The sequence below is a fragment of the Talaromyces proteolyticus genome (genome assembly GCF_021365285.1).
Source record: "Talaromyces proteolyticus strain PMI_201 chromosome Unknown BGW36scaffold_2, whole genome shotgun sequence".
NCBI lineage: Eukaryota > Fungi > Ascomycota > Eurotiomycetes > Eurotiales > Trichocomaceae > Talaromyces > Talaromyces proteolyticus.
Window position 1 is genome coordinate 188,215 of NW_025764278.1, and position 19,659 is coordinate 207,873.

General features: G+C 46.9%; 8 protein-coding genes across 8 annotated transcripts; 4 read left to right on the forward strand and 4 right to left on the reverse strand.

Annotated features, from left to right (window-relative positions):
- Window positions 1-241: 241 nt before the first annotated feature.
- On the forward strand, window positions 242-672 carry BGW36DRAFT_443084 (uncharacterized protein; the record flags this gene model as incomplete). The annotated part of the gene is made up of 1 exon (XM_046221600.1): window positions 242-672. The coding sequence occupies exon 1, from the start codon at window positions 364-366 to the stop codon at window positions 670-672; it is 309 nt and encodes a 102-aa protein (XP_046076105.1). The 5' UTR covers window positions 242-363.
- A 1,655-nt stretch (window positions 673-2,327) lies between these two features.
- On the reverse strand, window positions 2,328-3,520 carry BGW36DRAFT_368798 (uncharacterized protein). Its single transcript, XM_046215029.1, has 3 exons — window positions 3,374-3,520; window positions 3,166-3,320; window positions 2,328-3,083 (listed from the first exon to the last, which is right to left on the reverse strand). Exons 1-3 carry the CDS (start codon window positions 3,457-3,459, stop codon window positions 2,515-2,517), a joined length of 810 nt encoding a protein of 269 aa, XP_046076106.1. The 5' UTR covers window positions 3,460-3,520; the 3' UTR covers window positions 2,328-2,514.
- On the reverse strand, window positions 3,514-5,099 carry BGW36DRAFT_368800 (putative zinc alcohol dehydrogenase). The gene has a single exon (XM_046215030.1). It carries the CDS (start codon window positions 4,747-4,749, stop codon window positions 3,709-3,711), a length of 1,041 nt encoding a protein of 346 aa, XP_046076107.1. The 5' UTR covers window positions 4,750-5,099; the 3' UTR covers window positions 3,514-3,708.
- A 359-nt stretch (window positions 5,100-5,458) lies between these two features.
- On the forward strand, window positions 5,459-8,551 carry BGW36DRAFT_422664 (uncharacterized protein; the record flags this gene model as incomplete). The annotated part of the gene is made up of 4 exons (XM_046219736.1): window positions 5,459-5,527; window positions 5,582-6,054; window positions 6,131-6,295; window positions 6,346-8,551. The coding sequence occupies 4 exons, from the start codon at window positions 5,459-5,461 to the stop codon at window positions 8,549-8,551; spliced, it is 2,913 nt and encodes a 970-aa protein (XP_046076108.1).
- A 347-nt stretch (window positions 8,552-8,898) lies between these two features.
- BGW36DRAFT_422665 (iron-sulfur protein IND1) lies at window positions 8,899-10,023 on the reverse strand (the record flags this gene model as incomplete). The annotated part of the gene is made up of 3 exons (XM_046219737.1): window positions 8,899-9,728; window positions 9,761-9,896; window positions 9,967-10,023. The coding sequence occupies 3 exons, from the start codon at window positions 10,021-10,023 to the stop codon at window positions 8,899-8,901; spliced, it is 1,023 nt and encodes a 340-aa protein (XP_046076109.1).
- A 218-nt stretch (window positions 10,024-10,241) lies between these two features.
- BGW36DRAFT_457440 (putative vesicle-mediated transport protein Bfr2/Che-1) lies at window positions 10,242-12,315 on the forward strand. Its single transcript, XM_046221971.1, has 3 exons — window positions 10,242-10,461; window positions 10,554-10,656; window positions 10,714-12,315. Exons 1-3 carry the CDS (start codon window positions 10,395-10,397, stop codon window positions 12,089-12,091), a joined length of 1,548 nt encoding a protein of 515 aa, XP_046076110.1. The 5' UTR covers window positions 10,242-10,394; the 3' UTR covers window positions 12,092-12,315.
- Window positions 12,316-13,152: 837 nt separating this feature from the next.
- On the forward strand, window positions 13,153-15,467 carry BGW36DRAFT_354526 (uncharacterized protein; the record flags this gene model as incomplete). Its single annotated transcript, XM_046213532.1, has 4 exons — window positions 13,153-13,161; window positions 13,296-13,449; window positions 13,544-13,655; window positions 13,718-15,467. The coding sequence occupies 4 exons, from the start codon at window positions 13,153-13,155 to the stop codon at window positions 15,465-15,467; spliced, it is 2,025 nt and encodes a 674-aa protein (XP_046076111.1).
- Window positions 15,468-17,122: 1,655 nt separating this feature from the next.
- Window positions 17,123-19,051, reverse strand: BGW36DRAFT_287175 (transcription factor PAP1-domain-containing protein; the record flags this gene model as incomplete). The annotated part of the gene is made up of 3 exons (XM_046210486.1): window positions 17,123-17,300; window positions 17,354-18,495; window positions 18,548-19,051. The coding sequence occupies 3 exons, from the start codon at window positions 19,049-19,051 to the stop codon at window positions 17,123-17,125; spliced, it is 1,824 nt and encodes a 607-aa protein (XP_046076112.1).
- Window positions 19,052-19,659: the final 608 nt, after the last annotated feature.

Genomic DNA, 19,659 nt, shown 5'->3' on the forward strand with positions numbered 1-19,659 from the left:
CATCAAAAGCTCACGGCGCTGCTACTGCTATAGCAACGGTACCTCAGGCTATGTACCTCTGCAAAGAGTCGGCTCGACCACAGTCGCGAAACCGCTAACAGCTTCACTCTGACTTTATCCGTCATTTTAACATTGAACATTTGAAATATTTGTTGGCGAATAGTCAACGGGACTGGATAATTGACACTGTATCATTATGAATTGATGTCTTTTATATAAATACGCATGTCCACTATCGAGGACAGCTTAACTCTTCTTTCTCTTTCATCCTGTATGAAAAGCACATGTGCAACACCATCAATCTGTCAATAGATTATAGATAATAGTCAACTTTCAGACGAAACCAGAAGGGAAAAGTTACAAATGTCACAGATAAACCGTCTTTCTGAGCTGATCCGCACTCAGCAAAGCAAGACATCGTTTATTTGCGGTGGCACCATTGCTGTCCGTACTGATAAGAACGATTCAGATATCTCTTGGACTAGGATTCGGACCCAGCCAATGCAGCCTAGCCCTATCAATATTTACTGGACATCCAAAGACAAAGGTGGAGTAAACAAGGTCACGCTGCCGATCGAGGGTGATGGAGACTCTAAGGAAATATCTCGTGTTAAAAAGCTAGTCTGCAACTGGTATCCTACATCGTGGAAGAGGCCGAGCAGACATGCTTGATGAAACTTACCGGCGAGCGGGAAAAATGGACTTGAAAGATTTTGCAACAAGCTTTCATTCATCCAGCGGATTTTGGCCTCATTCAGCATGTTGAACAGACTTTACTTCCAAGCATTCTCTCAGATACGGAAAACGATTTGCAAGCCACAGGATTGATTGCTGAGTCGTACAAGCTTAATGTAAAGATAAAATCGGAAATGGAACAGCTGGCCTGCAAGTTTAAGAGTCGATGCCGATATCTGAGTGGGTCTATTCGAGTCCATCTGGCCACTTCAAGGCTCATGTCGACACTCCCAGGTCTGGATCTTAGAATGGATCTCTTTTGGTCAGCCTCCCATCAAAGTTCAGCTGGGGTAGCCTGACAGTACGCCATGGTGCAGAACAAGTTGACGTTAACTGGGTTGCAACCAGCGGGTCCCATATTCAATGGGCTGCTTTCTATAGCGACTGTGAGTATGAAATCACAGAAGTAACAGAAGGCCACCGCATAACTCTCATCTACGATCTTCATGCCATTGATTTAGTTGGAGAGATTCTGCTGGCAAATCCAGCACTCGATGCCAAAACTCTCCCACTCTACGGACTGGTTGAATTGCTTATGAAGTCACCTGATATAGCTAGAGGTTTATCGTTATCGATTGATCTATCTCGTTTTATGTTTTATGTTTGATATGTTAATTTTCTTCTTGTTAATATCCGACAAAGGCGACAAAATTGGTATCTATTGCTCTCGCATTTACGCACATACCTCCAATACCGCCGAAAAACGCCTTCCTCGACATCTCAAAGGTTCCGGTCTTATATTATATGCCATATTCAAGTACCTCGGTTATTCGTTTTCGGTCCTTTCTTTATTGCACTTCGACCAACGCGTTTTTCGACGCGATAGGCACCAAGCTTCATCTATACACTAATATAGACAGCTATTTCAACGATGATTACGCGGGTAAGAAAAGGCCGCCATTTAAAAGAGGTATTTCATTGAGAGCCCTCAAATTTTTCGCTATTGTTAAATTGGGTAAACATACTAAATTCCGTGTAGATAGCGTCTCACTGGAATCACCAACGGGTATCCAACACTACTTGGTTGAACAGCCCGAAACATAAGGAGCACTCACATATGCAACCCACGGAAATGAGCACTCTTTTAACTGGGCTTATTCACATGAAGTGATCATTGTGATGGTTAGAGATGGACGGAGAAGAGGGTTGGGAAAAGATTGAGACAAAACATGTTACTAATGAGCATATCGAGCGAGAACTAACCGCCATAGATACAAGCTCTAGTCTACAAGGCTAGAAAATTCAGTTTTTCACTTTGCTATGAGTTAGATTATTCAAAATGTTCGGTTAAAAGATGAAGGGTGTGATTCTACAAGTTAGGAAAGTAATATTACCAATTATCATCCAATATTTTCTGGTTGGATTACATCGATTGACCTAGGGAACATCAAGTAATATTTAAATTGTTTTCCCATAAGAAAATTTATTTAAATACATGTAGCAATAATGGCATTGATATGAAGCCATGACAAAAAGCATCAAAATATAGATTGCACGTTCATTACTGCTATGATTACTTGAAATGTTCAAATTAATTTGAAAGCTAGACGTATTTAGAGGGAGGGGGAAGATGTGGGATTATAAGACAGTCACGCAGTATTTGATTATTAAAAAGACGATGATTGGTTCTAATGGATATCACATCTCTGTTGAATAAAATACAATTGATGTATTCACATGTTTCGAAATTGTGAATGTGAAAAGATACCATTATTTATAAACGCATTTGCGTGATGCGGCTTCCCGATTGCGGTGGTATCAACACCAACGTCGTCCAGGTTACAACTCACTTGTGGCACGACATCCAGCAAGTAGTACATTCTTAACCCCATAATTAATGTACGCTGCAATCACTTTTTCATCCTTAACCCAATAGAGCTTCTTAGATAAACGTAGTACACGATCCGGCCCAATCAGGGCAAATCTGAAATTCACTGCGTCGGTGATGAAACCAAAAGTTTTCCTTTTGTCTTGATCTGGTAAAAGCTTGCACAGGGCGTCAAAGCTGCCGTACAAGAAAAGAATAAGCTGTGTTAAAGCATCATCAAAGTAGACTGGAGTTGCTGTTCGCACTACAAGTAGCATAAAGAATTCGCCCTTCTTGGTTTTGATCCCAACGGCTCGATCAGGGAAACCTGTGATTTCAAGCTGGCTATTTTTGGAGTGAAAGAAAATTTGGTCACTCTTTGCGATCACTATATTTTCTAGTGGATCATGTTGATTGTGCGCAATCATGCGATCTATGAGCAAGGTATCTGCTGCTTCTTCAGCACGCTCTAGTACTTTGCAGTCTCTGTCGTGCAATCGTTGGAGCCTACTCTTTGCTAAGATGGAGATTCCTTGGAGTCCTGGTAATCGAGATTGTCAGAAAGGAAAAGAAAGGAAAAACGATATCACAATATCGTACGGTGAAAACGTTTGATAACCTACCCGCCTGCTCTTTTTCTGACCCCTGCTCCAAGTCTTCCTCCAGTATCCATCGATGTATATCCGCTTCTGGCCGATATTCGAAGTCCAGTAGATGCTGGATTTGATCAAGAGTAAGCTGACTAGCCATGAGAAACGGCCCTTCGCCGCTAGGAATTCTGAGTTGTGTTAGATTTGTGTGCCACGATGATTTAGGGTTTGCTTTATGTACATTTGTTTGGGGCTATCCGTAGTAGCATGATTTGCAAAAGACTGGCTTGCAAGATCCTTGGATTTTGTCCTTGCCATTTCTGCCATGGAGATGCTCTTCAGAGTCTGTCATTGAGTTTATGACAGGCGCTTCATTGGTACCAAGAGAGAAGTGTTCAGATAAAAGGAAAATGAAAAAACAGGTGCCCAGTTAGCCGGTGCAAACGGGATGTTTTATAGGAAATGATCTTTGGAGGGAGGGCCCGAAGGACACGAAAATGTCAATTCAAACGCAATTTTGGCGGCGCTGTCAAATAAAATATAAATAAAGACGTGTCATAATCATATATACAACTATCAAACTGGTTTGGCGGAAACGTGTACAACAATCTTCCCCCTGGCACGATGACTTTTAAGTTTTTCGTAAGCTTGAACGGCGTCATCAAACTCGTATACACTATCTAAGACCGCCTTTACTTTGCCCTGCTGCATCCAGTCGCCTATTATTTTCAGATCTTCGTACCTGTTCTTGAAAAAAACTAGCTGATATGGTCGCTGCCCGCCGCCGAAGATCTTAGGGGTAATGAGCCGTGCTGCAGTAGCCAAATGTGAGCCGTTTCCAACTTGTGCAAATAACTTGTTAGGGAGGAGAAAGTTGTGGCTTTCGCGATACAACTCGTCCGGTTCGCCGATCATGTCGAGGCAAAGACTGAATAGTGGTCCTTGCTTGCGCAAATGTTGGACAACGTCGACAGTCGTATAATCGAGAACCTCATCCGCTCCAAGACTTTTCAACAACTCAACATTTCGAGTCGAGCATGTCGCGGTGACCTGACATCCAAGGGCTTTTGCGATCTGAATCGCATATATCCCTACGCCACCAGATCCACCGTTGATGAAAACATGATCACCTTCTCCAACTTTATTTTGAATGACTTGCAGCGCGGTTTGCCCAGCAATACCTACTGTGGCAGCATGATCAACCTCAACGCCGTCTGGAATGGGAACGATAACATCGCCTGGTGTGACGATGTACTCTGCCAGAGAACCGTGCTGCAACGGCAAGACCAAGCACCCAAAAACGAGCTGTCCCACCTTGACATTCGTTACTCCGGGACCGACTGCGGCAACACTTCCACAAAAGTCCATGCCGGGCGACGCTGGTGTGGAGACCACGCATTTGTAGATAAATCCCATTTCAGGGACCTTGTAGTCGGCAGGGTTGAGAGACATGGAAATGACCTTCACAAGGACCTGGTTAGACTGCAGTGTCTGACCCGGTCGTTTGGCAGTATCAGATCTGTAAATGTTCTTTTCAAGGCCTCCGCTGGTGGTGTTCCAGAGCCACGCCTTCATAGTGGACGGAATGGCCGTTGTCCCTGGAGCAGGACCTGCCATGGCTACTTGATTTGGTAGGCTACGTGAGTGCCCTGGGATAGATATAGCGTGATGCGACGAGAGTTTGATCCCTATGATATTCGAGTTTTGTCTATGTGCGAGAGAAGGCAATTGAGAGCTGTAGTGCTAAATCGCGGCGAGGTCAACCTCCTCCTCTTTTTCGCGGGTGCTTGGACCAATGACATATCGGTGTGCGGGGAACGGCAAAGCTTAATCGGTCGTTGAGTTTTGCTCGCATCATAAAACACCGCCAGCTTCGTCTTGTTTCAGGGTCCGATTAGGGTTTCACTAGCTGAAGAAGCGGGCAAAAGACATAGCTTCCTAGTCGACGTAGGGAAGAGGCGTCGTCGCGACGAAATGCGCCTTGTTTGTGCTGGTTGCACTACGATTGAACTGCCATGATGCGCTAGCCTGACTAGGCCTAGTATGCCTGGAGCGTGACGCCAATGGCGATGATGTCACCGATCGCAGCTTCCTCCGGCCGCATCTCGTCGCTGCTGTTTGCGTCACTCTCGCAATGCTTCGGTCTTTTTCTGTATAGCTGAAGCTGACGTTGATGCCGCTGCTTGTGCCGGCTGGACCCATTGAGAGAACGGCGGTTCCGTCCAAGTTGTCGTTTTATTACCGTTTACCCCTGATACACCTGCCAGGGCTCTTACAGTCTCAAGTCGATCCGCATCGCATGTTTCACTAACAACAGTTATTAACGATGCATCTGAATACCGCCTGCGTCGGGGCAAGCGTGACTCCGACGGTGGTGTCGACATGGTTTTCTCACGTACATTTATCCATTCCCATGCCCTGTCTGCCAGATAGATCTAAAATGCCATAGTATCTCGACCGAAAGTCTCGTCACCAAAAACCCACCGCACATGTATCCTACGACGAAGGACTACATGTCGTCCGCGCCTTTCTCAAACATGCTGCACTCCACACTGTTGAAGATATCCAGGCATTCACTGCCCAGAAGATTCCCACGCCGCATTGGGTCAAGATCAAGGAGGAGGTCATCCCAACCGATTACCTGACCAAAGCCGCGGGGAGCATCAATGCGCAATTGGGCGAGCGGGGCATAACACGTGTGGGTGGGAAGACCTGGTGGCAATGGCGCGGTCACCAGGAAGACCTCAAATGCGAATGGATCGAGATGAAGAGTGATTACAACGCTAGGAAACAAAGTCGCACGCGGTCGAAACGCGTCATGTTTTACGTCCACGGGGGAGCTTACTTCTTCGGTAGCATTGACACCCACCGCTATATGATACAGCGGCATGCGCGGAAGTTAAAGGCCCGGGTTATTGCACGGTATGTTGAACCCGTCCTTAGCGTATCAGCGGTCTACTGACTCGGCACAGTAAGTGGCTTTTGTCCACACAGGAAGGCCCATACTGACTGAATCACTAGCCTCTTATCGCCTCTCACCTCAATTCCCTTTCCCCTGCGGTCTACAAGATTGTCTAGCAGCATACCTATATCTCTTGACCATTCAAGACCCCTCAGAAATTATTGTAGCCGGTGATTCTGCCGGTGGCGGCATGCTACTTTCGTGAGTAGCGCTCAAACCACTTGATAGGTGCAGTTCGCTGACATTTGAAGGATGCTGGTTGTGCTACGGGATCAGAGCCTTCCGCTACCGGCCGGGGCCATTCTCATCTCCCCATGGGTTGATCTCACCCATTCTTTCCCGTCCGTTGCAGCTGGGAGTTCGCTTGACTACATTCCCGAGCATGGCTTCATGCATCGTCCGTCATCAGCATGGCCACCTCCAAACTCGGATGACTTAGCTTCGATTTACAAGGCTGCAACGGAAGGTGGGCGGGCTGGCCAAGCTAAATCTAATGGTATAGGAAGGAAGGACCAGCCTTCTGACCAAAAGACTGCTATCCAAGGCTTTGCTATAAAGGAGAGCATTTCTGAAGAACATCGCCACGCCTATCCCGGCCTCCACAGTAACCTGAAGCCAACCAATGAAGAACATATTCGAACTGGCAAGGCGGATACTCTAGTTGTTCCCATGGGAAACAATACTACGGTAGAAATAAAAGATCAAATCCAGATGTACTGCCCCAACCAGATGTTATCGCATCCATTGGTGTCGCCTGTTTTGCAGCCATCCTTGGGCGGACTGCCTCCCCTTTTAATCTTGACTGGCGGTGGAGAACTGCTACGCGATGAGCAGATATATCTAGCGCATAAAGCAGCTAATCCAATGTCCTACCTTCCAATGGATGCCTACCTTGATGAACATGATCCTGACAGGATCTTAATCAACAAGTACGAACCTACATACGTACAACTTCAAGTTTGGGATGACTTGTGCCATGTTTCTCCCACCCTGAGTTGGACCAGACCCGCAACGTTTATGTTTCGGTCAATTGCTCAATTTGGTGCTTGGGCATTAGCCCATGCGCAGCACGAAGATATCGAAATTCCAAATGACTATGCTTCATCAATTTCTAGTTCCTCATCATTTTCAGAATCCGATGAACAACAGCCGAAGGGGTCTGTTGGAAAAGCAGGCGATGCTTTACCCTCGTTCCGGAAGCATATGATCAGACAAAGAGTGGACAGACATGGTGTGATATATAATCTCGATGCACCGCATACTATTCCGGCGCTTCAACAACCGCGAGAAAAGGTCGGCTCTATCAATCCAGCAATTGTCAGCAAGTGGCTAGGGGCGAAAAAGTCATGGGACGAGAAGTTTGCAAAGCAAAAACTCCGAGTTCAACGTAACCGCATCAAGGATTTTGAGAAGGGATATTACGGTTTTGATGACGAAATCCCCCCGGCGTGCGCTATAGCGAGTAGACGGATGGAAAAAGATATTGCTCCCTCAAAGCCACGGAAGAGCTATGGCCTGATGCTATGGTCTCTAATGGTGAATAAGCATGACAAAGAAGTTGTCAGGAAAGAAAACAAGGTTGATGAGACCACTTATGCCACGTCTACACCTGATGAAGGGAGAGGTCGAGGAACTGATGATACCGCTACGGAACAAACAGACAGTCGACACCAAGATAGTTTGGCGGGATCAAGAAGAAATGAGCTTTCTCCACTACCAAATGGAGAGCAGTCTCATAGTCGTTCGCGAAGTCGCTCTCGTATTGTGAGCGACCGTGGTCAGGCTATTGACACGGATCAAGAAAAGAAGCTATCTGCGAACTTGGTTTTCCATGGCCCTGCTCAAGAGCAGGGTAATGATGTGATCGTACCTGTATCAATGGATTCGGGTAGCTCGCCTCTTATTCTTCTCCCTAGTCCCGACACTAACCACGGTTCACATCAATCAAGTTGGCTGGAAAATGCCAGCACAAAGGCTGTCCTGGATGCTGACGGTGTGATCAGCATCAAAGATAACGTCTCATTACGCCCGGATACCTTGTCACTGTCAAGTACCGACAGTGTACCGAGATTTGCAGAGTCGTCATTATTCCAAAAGTCTCTTTATCGCTCTGATCGAAGCGCCAGCACTTTAGCAGATAGCGTGTCGCACGCCCCTTCGACTACTATTGATGACAAGGGGCTAGCAAGCTTCCCGAATGCTAGCACCACAGCTGTCCATCATGCTCCTGGTATTTTGAAGGGCAAAAAGGCTATTCAGTCAAGTACCGTCGAAGGACCGTCAGCCAATGCGGGACTACGCACTGTAGATGGTGATGCGAATACAAATAACGTTTCCCATGAAACCGGGGTTATTACACCCAAACCGATCTCGAATGATAGGGATAAAGAATTCCCTTTTAATGCTCAAAGACCAGAAATGCCAGATCGTGATGAGTTTATCACTGCCGAAGAGTAGCGTTCAGGATGATTCATCTATTGAACAATTTGTGAATGCACCATCTGTTTCTATTGTTGTCTTATATACGTGGACGGTTCATATACATACGTGTCTTTCGGAGATATCGATTCCTTTTGCTTTTTTGTTGTGTCACCTAGACTGTGTTTACACCTTTACAGATTGGTTGGTTACCCACGTGCCCATAACATACTTCAAATGTTTATTGAACATTGAATATTCCATTATACGTTTATTGATAGTCTTTTGATGCCTGGGGTATAATGGCAAAGAACTCTAGTACATGTCATCCCAATATCATACATATAACTTCTATATCATACAACTTTTGACCTGATAATATACAGCTATTTCCAGTCTAACCCTACCTTCCTTGCAACTTTCTCCGCAACACTCATAAAGGCTCGCCTCCGTGCACTGTTGTCATTTCCTTCCTCGGCGACTACCGTGGGCATTCCTCGGTCTGCATCCTCGCAAACCCTTGCATCAAGAGGGATGTCACCTAGAAACTCTATACCAAGCCTATTACACTGCGCCACAACACCTTGTTCAGGACTGTCTTCGTGCGAGTGAGAAAATATCTTGGTCTCCTTGCCGCAATGCGGACATTCGAAAAAGGCCATATTCCGTATCATGCCAAGCACTGGAACGTCCATTCTTTGAAACATCCCGAATCCACGAACTGCGTCGCGAAGGGCGATATCCTGCGGTGTTGAGACAATGACGGCGCCGTCGAGGATGATTTCTTGTCCAATCGTCAACTGCACATCGCCGGTTCCGGGCGGAAGGTCGAGAATGAGTACGTCGAGAGGGCCCCAGGAGACGGAGTGCAAAAGCTGATGCATTGCTTTGGTCACCATGAGTCCACGCCAGCTTATTGGCGTTGTGTCCATTGGAGGAGTAGTAGAGGTATCGGTTGAAGGGTTGTTGGATGATGCGTGCGGAAGGAGGTAGCCCATCGACATGGATTTCAGGCCGTAATTTGTGAGAGGAATCAGACAGTTCGTCGAGTCCAAGCGTGGTTCACCATGCAGGTTCAATAGCGTGGGTATTGAGGGCCCGAAGATGTCTGTATCGAGGATGCCGGTACGGATCCCTCTACGGGCAAGGGCTAGAGCTAGGTTGACTACATAATCCAGACACACAATCAGGTTCTTCTCTTTCACACAGGCTTGTTCTTTTATTTTTCAGTAATGTTTGGAGACGAACCCGCAATTGTGGATTTTCCAACCCCGCCTTTGGCAGAAGAGACAGCTATTACTTTTGCGACATCGCGTATTTTGCGCTTCTCGGGAAGACCGCGACGACTTCGTAGGGTTGGTGGTGTGCCTGATTTTGGGAGTCCCTATAATCAGTGTCGATATGTCAGCTCCAGTGTGCTTGTATGGAGATGATGAAAGGTCAGGCTTGCATACTAGTGGGTTGTCATGCTGGAGAGCCCGCAAGGTCGAGAAGAAGCTTCTCTGGCGCATTCTCTAGGCATTCAAGGAGTAATCCCGTGACTATAAAAAACACAGAATAACAGGTAGTTAAGCGGTAGTCCTGCTACCGGCAGCAGTTAATATTCAGTGTTCGTGTTCATGTTCATGTTCAATGTTAATGACGGACGATGTTGTCAGTACCTAGTAGTCATTAAATTGTAACGTTAAAAGAAGTAGCAAACCCGGCTCGGACTGCCCTCTACGGCCCAGCCCCACTTGCCGTGAAATTTTTCCCGAGTCTCCGCATTTTTTGCACGGGGCAGAAAAAAGTTTCGAGATTAAACAATTAAACTGACTGGCAGCAGAACTGAGAACATACCGAGAATAGCTATCAGGTGCATATTCTAGCTACCTACAAAGCCATGGGGAAGTCAGGCTTCAAGAGTCTCGCAGAGCAACTCGCCGATCTGGACGATCCCACACCCAAAGGTATGTTTAGAGGAATGCCAGCTACCAAAAACCGTTCAGAAGCGAATTTCATATTCTGGGGCCTCGCTAACGATTCTTTGCTTGCGTTACAGATTTCGATCCTGAAGACCTAGATACCGGCCATCAAGGCTCCGACGATGAATCGGAATCGGAGGTGGATGAAAATGCTGGCCGTGAACATTATCAGGACGTTGGGTGAGTTGCATTGTAGCTTGAGAGGCCCCAGCTCAGAATGGCTGACGAATTATTCAGCAAGAGTAAACTTCGCAAACCAGAAACTGTCAGCCTCGGAAAGGAGTATTCGGGATCGCGAGTCAGCCGCCAGGCCTTGGAGACTGTGAGCGACGACGACGACCCGTTTGGACACCCTCAATTTGATGACGATGAAGATATTTCCAGCGACGACAGCGTTGACGTAGACAGTCAATCTGATGAGGATGTTCAAGATTTCGAAGAAGATAACTTAGAAGATGGGCGAGCCATGGAGGACGATTCCGATATGCAACAAGGTTCAGAAGACGAAGACTCTGACAATAGTTCGGATGACTCTTCGATGTCGAACGAAGAGCCCACAATTCGAACAAATGGAACCGGAACTGATGATCGGGAAGAGCTACGCCGACTGATGGCTGCAGACCAAAAAAGCGTTGCTGCCACCATCTCTCAGGCTGCCAAAGCCGACGCGACGAAAGGCCTAGCGGTCAAACAACAACGCCTGGCTTTTGATGCTCTACTCAACGCGCGAATCAAACTGCAGAAGGGATTAACGGCTGTGAATGGTATTTCAAATCATCTTGTTGAAGAAGGTGGATTTGACGATAATGCTATCAAATCTGCAGAATCTGCTGCCCTCGCTCTATGGTCTACCCTGGAGGAATTGCGCTTCGCTCTGTCATACAATCAGTCAAAAGACGAAAGTAAGAAACGGAAAAGGCCATCACCGGTTTCGTCAACAACTTCTTGCGAGTCTTTATGGCAGCGCATGCAAGATCTGGAAGCAGATGCTCAGGTTCATCGACGAACTGTGCTCGAAAAGTGGAATCACAAAGTCCGCGGGACCAATACCAGTCTTCCGAACGCCCGAGGAAAACTTCTTGGTAATTCTGACAAACAATCAATCACAGTTGTCCTGGACGCCCACGTAACATCTGAAACTGGCGACCGCATTTCCAAGAAGCCACGTACAAATAACGTCTCTGATGAGCCAGAGCAGCCCATCTATGACGACACTGTGTTTTACCAGTCTCTCCTTCGTGAACTAGTTGAGCAACGCATGTCCTCATCAGAGGCTGTCACAAATGGACTCGACTCTCTACACTTACAACTTCCCACCCACCACGCTTCCGGTATGCGCAAGGACAAGATCCGGAAAGACGTCGATACAAAGGCATCCAAGGGCCGTAAAATGCGATACAATATTCATGAAAAATTACAAAATTTTATGGCTCCAGAAGACCGCGGATCTTGGACTGATCACGCACGAGACGAGTTTTTTGCTTCTCTGCTTGGGAAAAGTGCGAGCGGATTGCTCGGTGAATCCGATGGGGAGGACGATGCAAATGGCGTAGACAGAACCATATCAGATGACGAAGGTTTAGAGGAAGGCGGCCTGAGACTTTTCCGAGGCTGAAAGTCCATGCTGCATGAAGTGTACTGTGATTCGATGTGTTGGAGTGTGTATATATGATTATAGTAGCCTATCCACCATTCGAGAAAAGGGCATTCTAAATTACCCTCTGTTGATTTTTCATTTTCGAGTATACATAGGCGATTGGAACTTTCTATCTATGAGCTTCTAGGAGGCAAAGTTGGAGATAAAATTGCGTGTTTATGCTTGGATTGGTACCGATCGACCAAATGATATGCAAGCCCAAACGTAGGACTTCTCTCGTTTAATCTAAATGCCCCTGGGCTAATATCTCTGCACGTAAATTGATCCTTCTAGGAGAGTGAGAAGTGGTCAAGGATTCAACATTTGAAATGCTCAGAGCTATCAATGTAACATTTGAATTCGTGTTTAAAGTTGATACATATTCCAGCTTGCAGGGCTATTTTATCACGTGCCAAGAATGGTTGATAAGAGATACAAAAGTGTTAGAGCAAAGGGACATCTGGACTCTTCTATAATCTAGGACTGTAATGAGTAATTAGTGATCAGATTGAAAATACCAAAATATTGGATGAATGAATAAAAAAAGTAGAAGCAGAATCACGTGGCTGCACGAGGAGCGGTGGCTGAGGTTGTGGCGGCGTGGCGTCCGGCTTATGTAAGTGGGCCCTGCAGCCAAACAGTCCAAACAACCTCGCCGTGTTCGCACACAGCGTCTCTGCAACTCCTCTGTTTGCCATAACTTTAGCTCCTAGGCTGAAGATAGCGTCGATTCTCTCGCCAGTCTCTCTGTTCTACCCATTTGCAACCCGCAGCGCAGTGGTGCGTCTCCCAGCAAATCGTCCCAGTCCGCCGTCATTGACCGCATTGGAGAGCTAAGAACCTTCTCTTTTGGTCTAGCGTGTTTGCCTCCTTCCCGTTGCTTTTCCAATCCTGCCTTCAATCATCACCTCAGGTAAACGCATCTTCAACCTCTCGACCTCACCCCCCTTGTCTCTTGTTCTTGTCTTTCTCCTTTTTACTGGACTTTAATCGACCTTTCGATCTCGCACATAGCTCTTTACCTTCGACGTACATCACCCATGGCTTCAGTGAGTGTGCCCCGAGCTCCGCAGCCCCCTTTGGCCGCTGCGGCGCATCGCTCTCGCTTTCTGACAGAGCCTTTCTTTTCCCTCGTTCTTATCAAGAGACCGCTAACCATGTCCTCACTTCTTCTTCTGTCTAGCCCCGCCCTCCTCACAATTTTGGAATTACGAACGCACTCCCAAACGGTGCGACTCCAAGTGGCCCCGTCCCAGGCGCAACTCCACTGCTCCCCAACAATGGAAGGCTCATTCAAAATGGTCCAGTGAGGGTTTTGTGTGTTGCAGATGTTAGAGGTATGAACGAATGTTATGTCTTCCAACCGCAGGAGCTCTATTGCCAATGCGGGTTATATCGAAGACTTGTAGACTGATGCGAATGCCACCCCAGGAAATCTAAAGTCCTTGAACGAGCTTGCCAAGCAAGCACGTGCGGACCATATCATTCATACCGGCGATTTTGGCTTTTATGATGAGACATCTCTTGAGAGAATAGCTGATAAGTACGTTGCAAAACACCCAAAATTTCAGAATCATGGTTGCTAAGAAAAGCTTTGTTCTGCAGGACTTTGAAACATGTCGCTCAGTATTCGCCGCTCTTGCCAGACCACGTGAAACGTACAATTGCCCAGATTGGTCCACAGCAATCAATCAAGTCGCGATTCAGTCCGGATCAACTGCCTCTTTCCGAGCTCCCACAGCTCCTCGAAAAGAGGCTGACTCTGGATGTTCCCGTCTACACAGTGTGGGGTGCATGCGAAGATGTGCGAGTATTAGAGAAATTCCGCTCAGGCGAATACAAGGTCGATAATCTTCACATTATCGACGAAGCCAACTCTAGACTTCTGGATATCGGTGGCGTCAAGCTTCGTCTTCTAGGTCTGGGTGGCGCCGTCGTCATGCACAAGTTGTTTGACAATGGGGAAGGAAAGACGACAATTGCCGGAGGACAGGGTACTATGTGGACTACACTTTTACAAATGGGAGAGCTGGTCGACACCGCAAACCGTGTCTATGATCCTTCAGAGACCCGAATTTTCGTGACACATGCCTCTCCTGCTCGTGAGGGTATGTTGAACCAACTTTCTGTTACACTCAAGGCCGACTTCTCGATCTCTGCCGGCTTGCATTTCCGATATGGCTCATCTTACAATGAGTTTTCCGTTAATCCTACCCTCGACCATTATCGTGGAAAGCTAGCGGCATCCAAGGCATCTTTTAACGATGTCTGGGACACTGTCCGTGGCGAGGTTGAATCGGCTATCTCGTCCAATGAAGCTCAGAAGACTCTACTGGATAATGCCATCGACATTGTTCAAAAAATGCCCTCCGTAGCCAACGGTGGCAACCCTTTCGGTGGACCAGTTGCTGCTGCTAACGGTGGAGGTCAAGTCGACGAAAGTGCCTTCAAAAACATGTGGAATTTCAACTTGGCCGATGCCGCTTTCGGTTATTTGGTTCTAGATATTGAAGGCGGGAGAATTGGTACTGAGATGCGTGCCCAGGGATTCAACTTTGCTCATCGTACTCAAAAGACAGGAACTACTGCCACTAACGCTGCTTCTCAATTGGCTGGTGGGCCAGGTGCACCTACGGTTCCTCAGTTTGGACAGACTGCTCAAAGCGGTCGCGGAGCCCCCTTCCAAACCACCTCTGTGTCCCAAGTGAAGCCCCAGCCACCTCCAGCTACCACAGCGTCGCCAGCACCGATTGCGCCCAAGTCATCTACCCCACAGCCAGTTACTACCGAAAAAGAGACCAACGGCAATAAGGAGACTGAGAAACCAGAGTCTCCAGCGTTTAGAGGAGAAAAGAAGCAAAGCAACGGGCTTTTCATCTCTAATGTTGAGAATGAACAGGCAGCCCGCGACTTGTTCCCCGAGGAAGATCTGGCTAAGATCATCAAGGTTGAGAAATGGGGCAAGTTTGGTCATGTCGTAACATTTGGATCGGTTGAAGAGGCCAAAGCCGCTCTTGATCGCCAACCGATAGAGCACAAGAAACCTACCCCCCAGGGTCAGCCACGCAAGCCAAACGTCAAATTCTTCGAAGACCGTGGTTCTCGCCGTGAGGGAAATGCGGGAACTTGGCAAAGCAGCTCTCGGGGTGGTGCCAGTGCCGCGACTCGAGGCGGATACCAGAGCGGGGCCAGTGACAGCGAAACTGGACGAGGACGTGGAGGCTTTGGCCGAGGACGCGGTCGCGGATCTGATCGTGGTGGCCGTGGACGCGGTCGGGGCGGGTTCAACAAGACCAGCGACTCTCCTGTCCCATCTAGCGAAAAGCCGGCTACTACTACGGGCGGCGAATCTTGAACGCTCTGCTAGAACTAATCACGACCTGTTTGTGTCTATGTTTTCTGTTCCCCATTTCTCTTAGAAAAGCGTTTACCTTTTTCCTTTTTCTGACACTGTCTCGATCTTTCTTATATCTTATTCTTTTTCTTTCATGTTTGAGCGAGCAATGTGTTCACCCACTGCGAAGCTTCTTATTAGTAAACCTAAATTTTTCATCGACATCTTGCTAACCAATGGAAGGGAATACAGTGTCAACCTGTAGTCCTTTGGCCACACGGGACGCTTGTGCCTTGTCATTGCCTTTACCTTCCCCCCCTGTACTTTACGACACCAACTTTTTTCTGTTATTCATCTTTGATTTTGGCGTGTTATCCCGATGAGCAGGGCGGGAGCAGAAGGCAGTTGAGAAAGTTGATTCAGGCTGCAATAGCTGAAGAGTGGTGGAACAAAAGGATGATCCTTGGATGATACCAACGTGGAGAACGAGGGCGGGCATGCGACAGACAGGGGAGCAACGAAGCAGACGTGAAAGAAATCGGGAAGGTTGTTGATGAATGCGATGCGACGGAACATGGATGATGGCAGAAGAGTTCACATAAACATGGAATGGGATACGAGAGCGAGATTTGGAGGAGAAATTGAAGAATGGAATGTGGCACTCAATTGTTTGAAACATGTCCACTGGAGCCTGAGATATCAAACTATTTATTGGTTTGGTGGTCCCCTATTACCTCCATTTCCCTTTCGTTTGTGTTCTGTGAATGAGAGACTTTTTGCCAGTAGCGATCGATACCCTTATCTAGGTGTTTGGAAGAAAGATTTTCCTCCTTCTAATGATGATATTTCTTCCTTGCCTAACAATGCGTCGGTAAAGTGTGTTCATAGAGTGTCTATCCGTGTAGCAGCAGTATTCTAGAAGATATTCAAGTGTTTCAATTACTGATAGCAGAATTTGTTACACGTGCTATGCTCAAGTCATATATGGTAGGCCAATGTACACAATATCAATTGATATCAATCAGTAAGAAACAGAAATAAAGAGGCAACCAAGTATCAGATTTGACACCGCTCCAACAGCGTGGTAGAGAGTAAGCTCAATTGCAACTCAACTCTGTGGTGATCATTCTGATACGCTACGCCAGACCAAATCTCCCTACAAACACAAATTGATGCGTCGAAATCAACTTGTTTAATACTCCCATTCCATCCAATTCGCCTCATCCAGATGTGCCTTCCCTTTTCATCAATACATCCATGTTGACCCTCCGCTATTTCCATACAGTAGACGTGAATTCAAAAAGAAAAGAGGAAAAAAAAAAGAGCTGATTGAAAGAGAAACAAAAACGTAGGATAAGTGAGAATCCACTTGCAAATATTCAACCATGAACGAACGCATTCAAATCTCATTAAATGTCTGAAAGCAGATTGTTTTGTCGACTGAGATTCAAAACTGGCAGTCGGATCATGATTTGGTGGATCCATCGACTCCAAACCAAAATGCATTCGCCTTCGTTCTCCACTGAAAATGCATATCTAAAAGACGAAGATCCACATCCGAAAAAGGGAAAGAGCGGAGTTTTGAGAAAAGAACAAAGCGAGTGTTTTTATGGGTATGTGAATTTCCAAACAAAAAGTGACAGAAATTATTTCAATCATGCGCAGTAAAATAAATATTATGATTGCGTAGGAGTAGTGTTGGGCGTGTCCACACGCCCCATAATATCGTCGACGTCCCTTTTATTCACGACCACTCCGCCCTCGGAACAGCGTGCCTTGGTGCGGAGTTCCGTACACAACGAGTCGACATCGATTTCGCCATTGCGGAATTTCTCCATTGATTGCAACCGATCCCTAGTCGAAGCATTAGAGAGGTAAAGTAGTTAAAAAAAAGGAGAGGAACGTACCATATCTTAGTGCAAGTCATCATCTGTGACTTATCTTCACCAGGGACAACCTCGTCGTCTTCGTCTTGTTTCTTATCAATCTGAGAGATGAGATCGGGCTTTGGCATGTTCGAGGCTTTCGGACTGGCTGTCTCGTTGAGGTTACCGAAAGGACTGTCGAGATCAGGCAATGGGAAGGCATCGTTGAAAAATGCACCAAAGTCCTGTGACAAGATTGCGTCCTGGGGCTCTCGGTAATCATTGAACAAAACCGGATCAAAGCTGCCACCGTTCTGCTGAGCTAGCCAGTCGAATGAAAGTGATTGATCGGCGGCTGTTGGTTGTAATTGGCCTAGCAAATTTGAATTGTTATTATTCTTACTCCGGGCGGCCGGCACTGGGTTTCTAATATTGCCGCATGCCATGCCGAGCTGGTCGCAGAAGGATTTCTCACCATCAATGGTGCTGTAATTCGCAGAGCAATTCTCGCACCCGGCCTCATTTGTCTTGCTCACATTTGGCGAGTTTAAGCTCGGCTCTGGCGAAGTTCCCATGGACGAGGTCGGGCCGTGCTGCGACTCGGAAGAAGCACTTGGAGAATCAGAATTAGATGCGGACGAACTGGTGCTGGTCAGCTGTTTATATGTAGTGGATGTATTTAGTCCGCTCGGGTAGCCATTCAAGGTGCCATTAGCATTGGTTGACTTTGACGTTGACTGGCTGGCATTTTTCAGTGATCCCCGATTCATAATCCCAGGAATGTCACTGGATGGTGACACGCCTGAGGACGTAGGGCTGGTTGTTTTGTTCTGGTTATCCGAGCCGCTATTTTTGAACATGTGGTTTCCCGGAAGATCACCGAATTTCGGAAAGTCGAAAAAGAAGTCATTGTTGCTAAGGTTAGTAATATTGCGGGTGTTGTTGTTTTGAAATGCGCTCATGGTTGATAAACCATTTCCACCGCTAAGCCACGATAGACGTTTGCGATATTCTCGTAATTCAACTTGAAGTCTCCCAACTTGAGCTCGAAGAAGACCATTCTCTTGGTTGGCAGTTTCCGAAGCCTTCTCAAGCTCGTCGACTTTTGTTTCGAGGTCTTTGAGGTGCTTCTCCTTTCGTTCACGGAAAGCACGCTGGGCGGCGCGATTCTGGGCCTTTCGTTTCTGAATTGAATGTTAGCTAAAGAACAGATTACGGCAAATTTACAATACATACAGTAGTGGGCTCAGAAGTTAGAGGCTTCCGGCCTGGCTTCTTCGAGGCCTTATCTTTGTCCTCGCTTTCGCGTCTCTTTTTGCCATTTTCGAAACCGGAATCGCTTTCACCAATGGACTTGCGCTTGTCGCCTAGCTCGTGATTGTCCAAATCAGGTAGCTCGCCAATCAGGTCATCGGCACCTTGTATGTCAAAGTCAAGATCTGGGTCAAAATCAAGGAAAGGACTTTCATCAGGAGCAAATCCCAAGTGGCCTGAGCCTGGGGCATCATTTAGTAGTGGCGACTCAAAGTAGCTGGAGCGAGATGGGTCGAAACTGGTGTTTTCCTGCGAAGGGCTCGTATTGCTGGATGTCGACTGGTTGTGTGACAAGCCACCAGCACTGCCTTTCTTCTCATTTTGTTTCTGCTGAGAGTTGTTGGCATTCAGAGCAGCCATCAACAGATTCTGCTGCTCAGGAGAAAGGTAAAGGTTCTGTGGATAGACAGAACTGAAGTCGGCCATGATGACGGATTAAGTAGGGGACAAGATAATAAGGTTGGATAGAGTGAATGAAGTTAAAAGTGGAATATCGATAGAGGGGAAAAGTCAATTGAAGCGGTGTGTCCTCTGTGAGACCGGGCTTCCCGCCCGTTTGCTTCTATTTTAATTTGAGCGTGAGATTGGGCGATTCGACTGGCGATGAGTCGATGGCCGGCTAGCAATCAGCGCTGCGAGAGATCGTTGGCGAAAACGACGAATTTCGAAGACAGACTTTAAGAAAAAGGCCGTTAGTCTTCACGCGGCTTGGACGAAAAACTTCAGATGTCGGCTGATCTTTAAACAGAAAGAATTGCGGATCAAAAGAAATTTTAACAAGAAATTAACAGAAATTGAATGTGCATTGGCTTCTCTGCTATAGGAGCGGAGGGATTTGGCAGATTATACAATAGGTAGATGCTCTGGTGATGCAGGATGCAGTATATTGGAGAACGGCTGTTCGCACTCATTGCAGTTTGCTTACCGATTATCAGATATTCGCAGTTCTTTCTCACCGAGTGATGACGACACTCGCAGGCCACCGAAAGAACAACCACAGGCTGTACGCTGCTTAACGACAGCTGGCTTCTGAT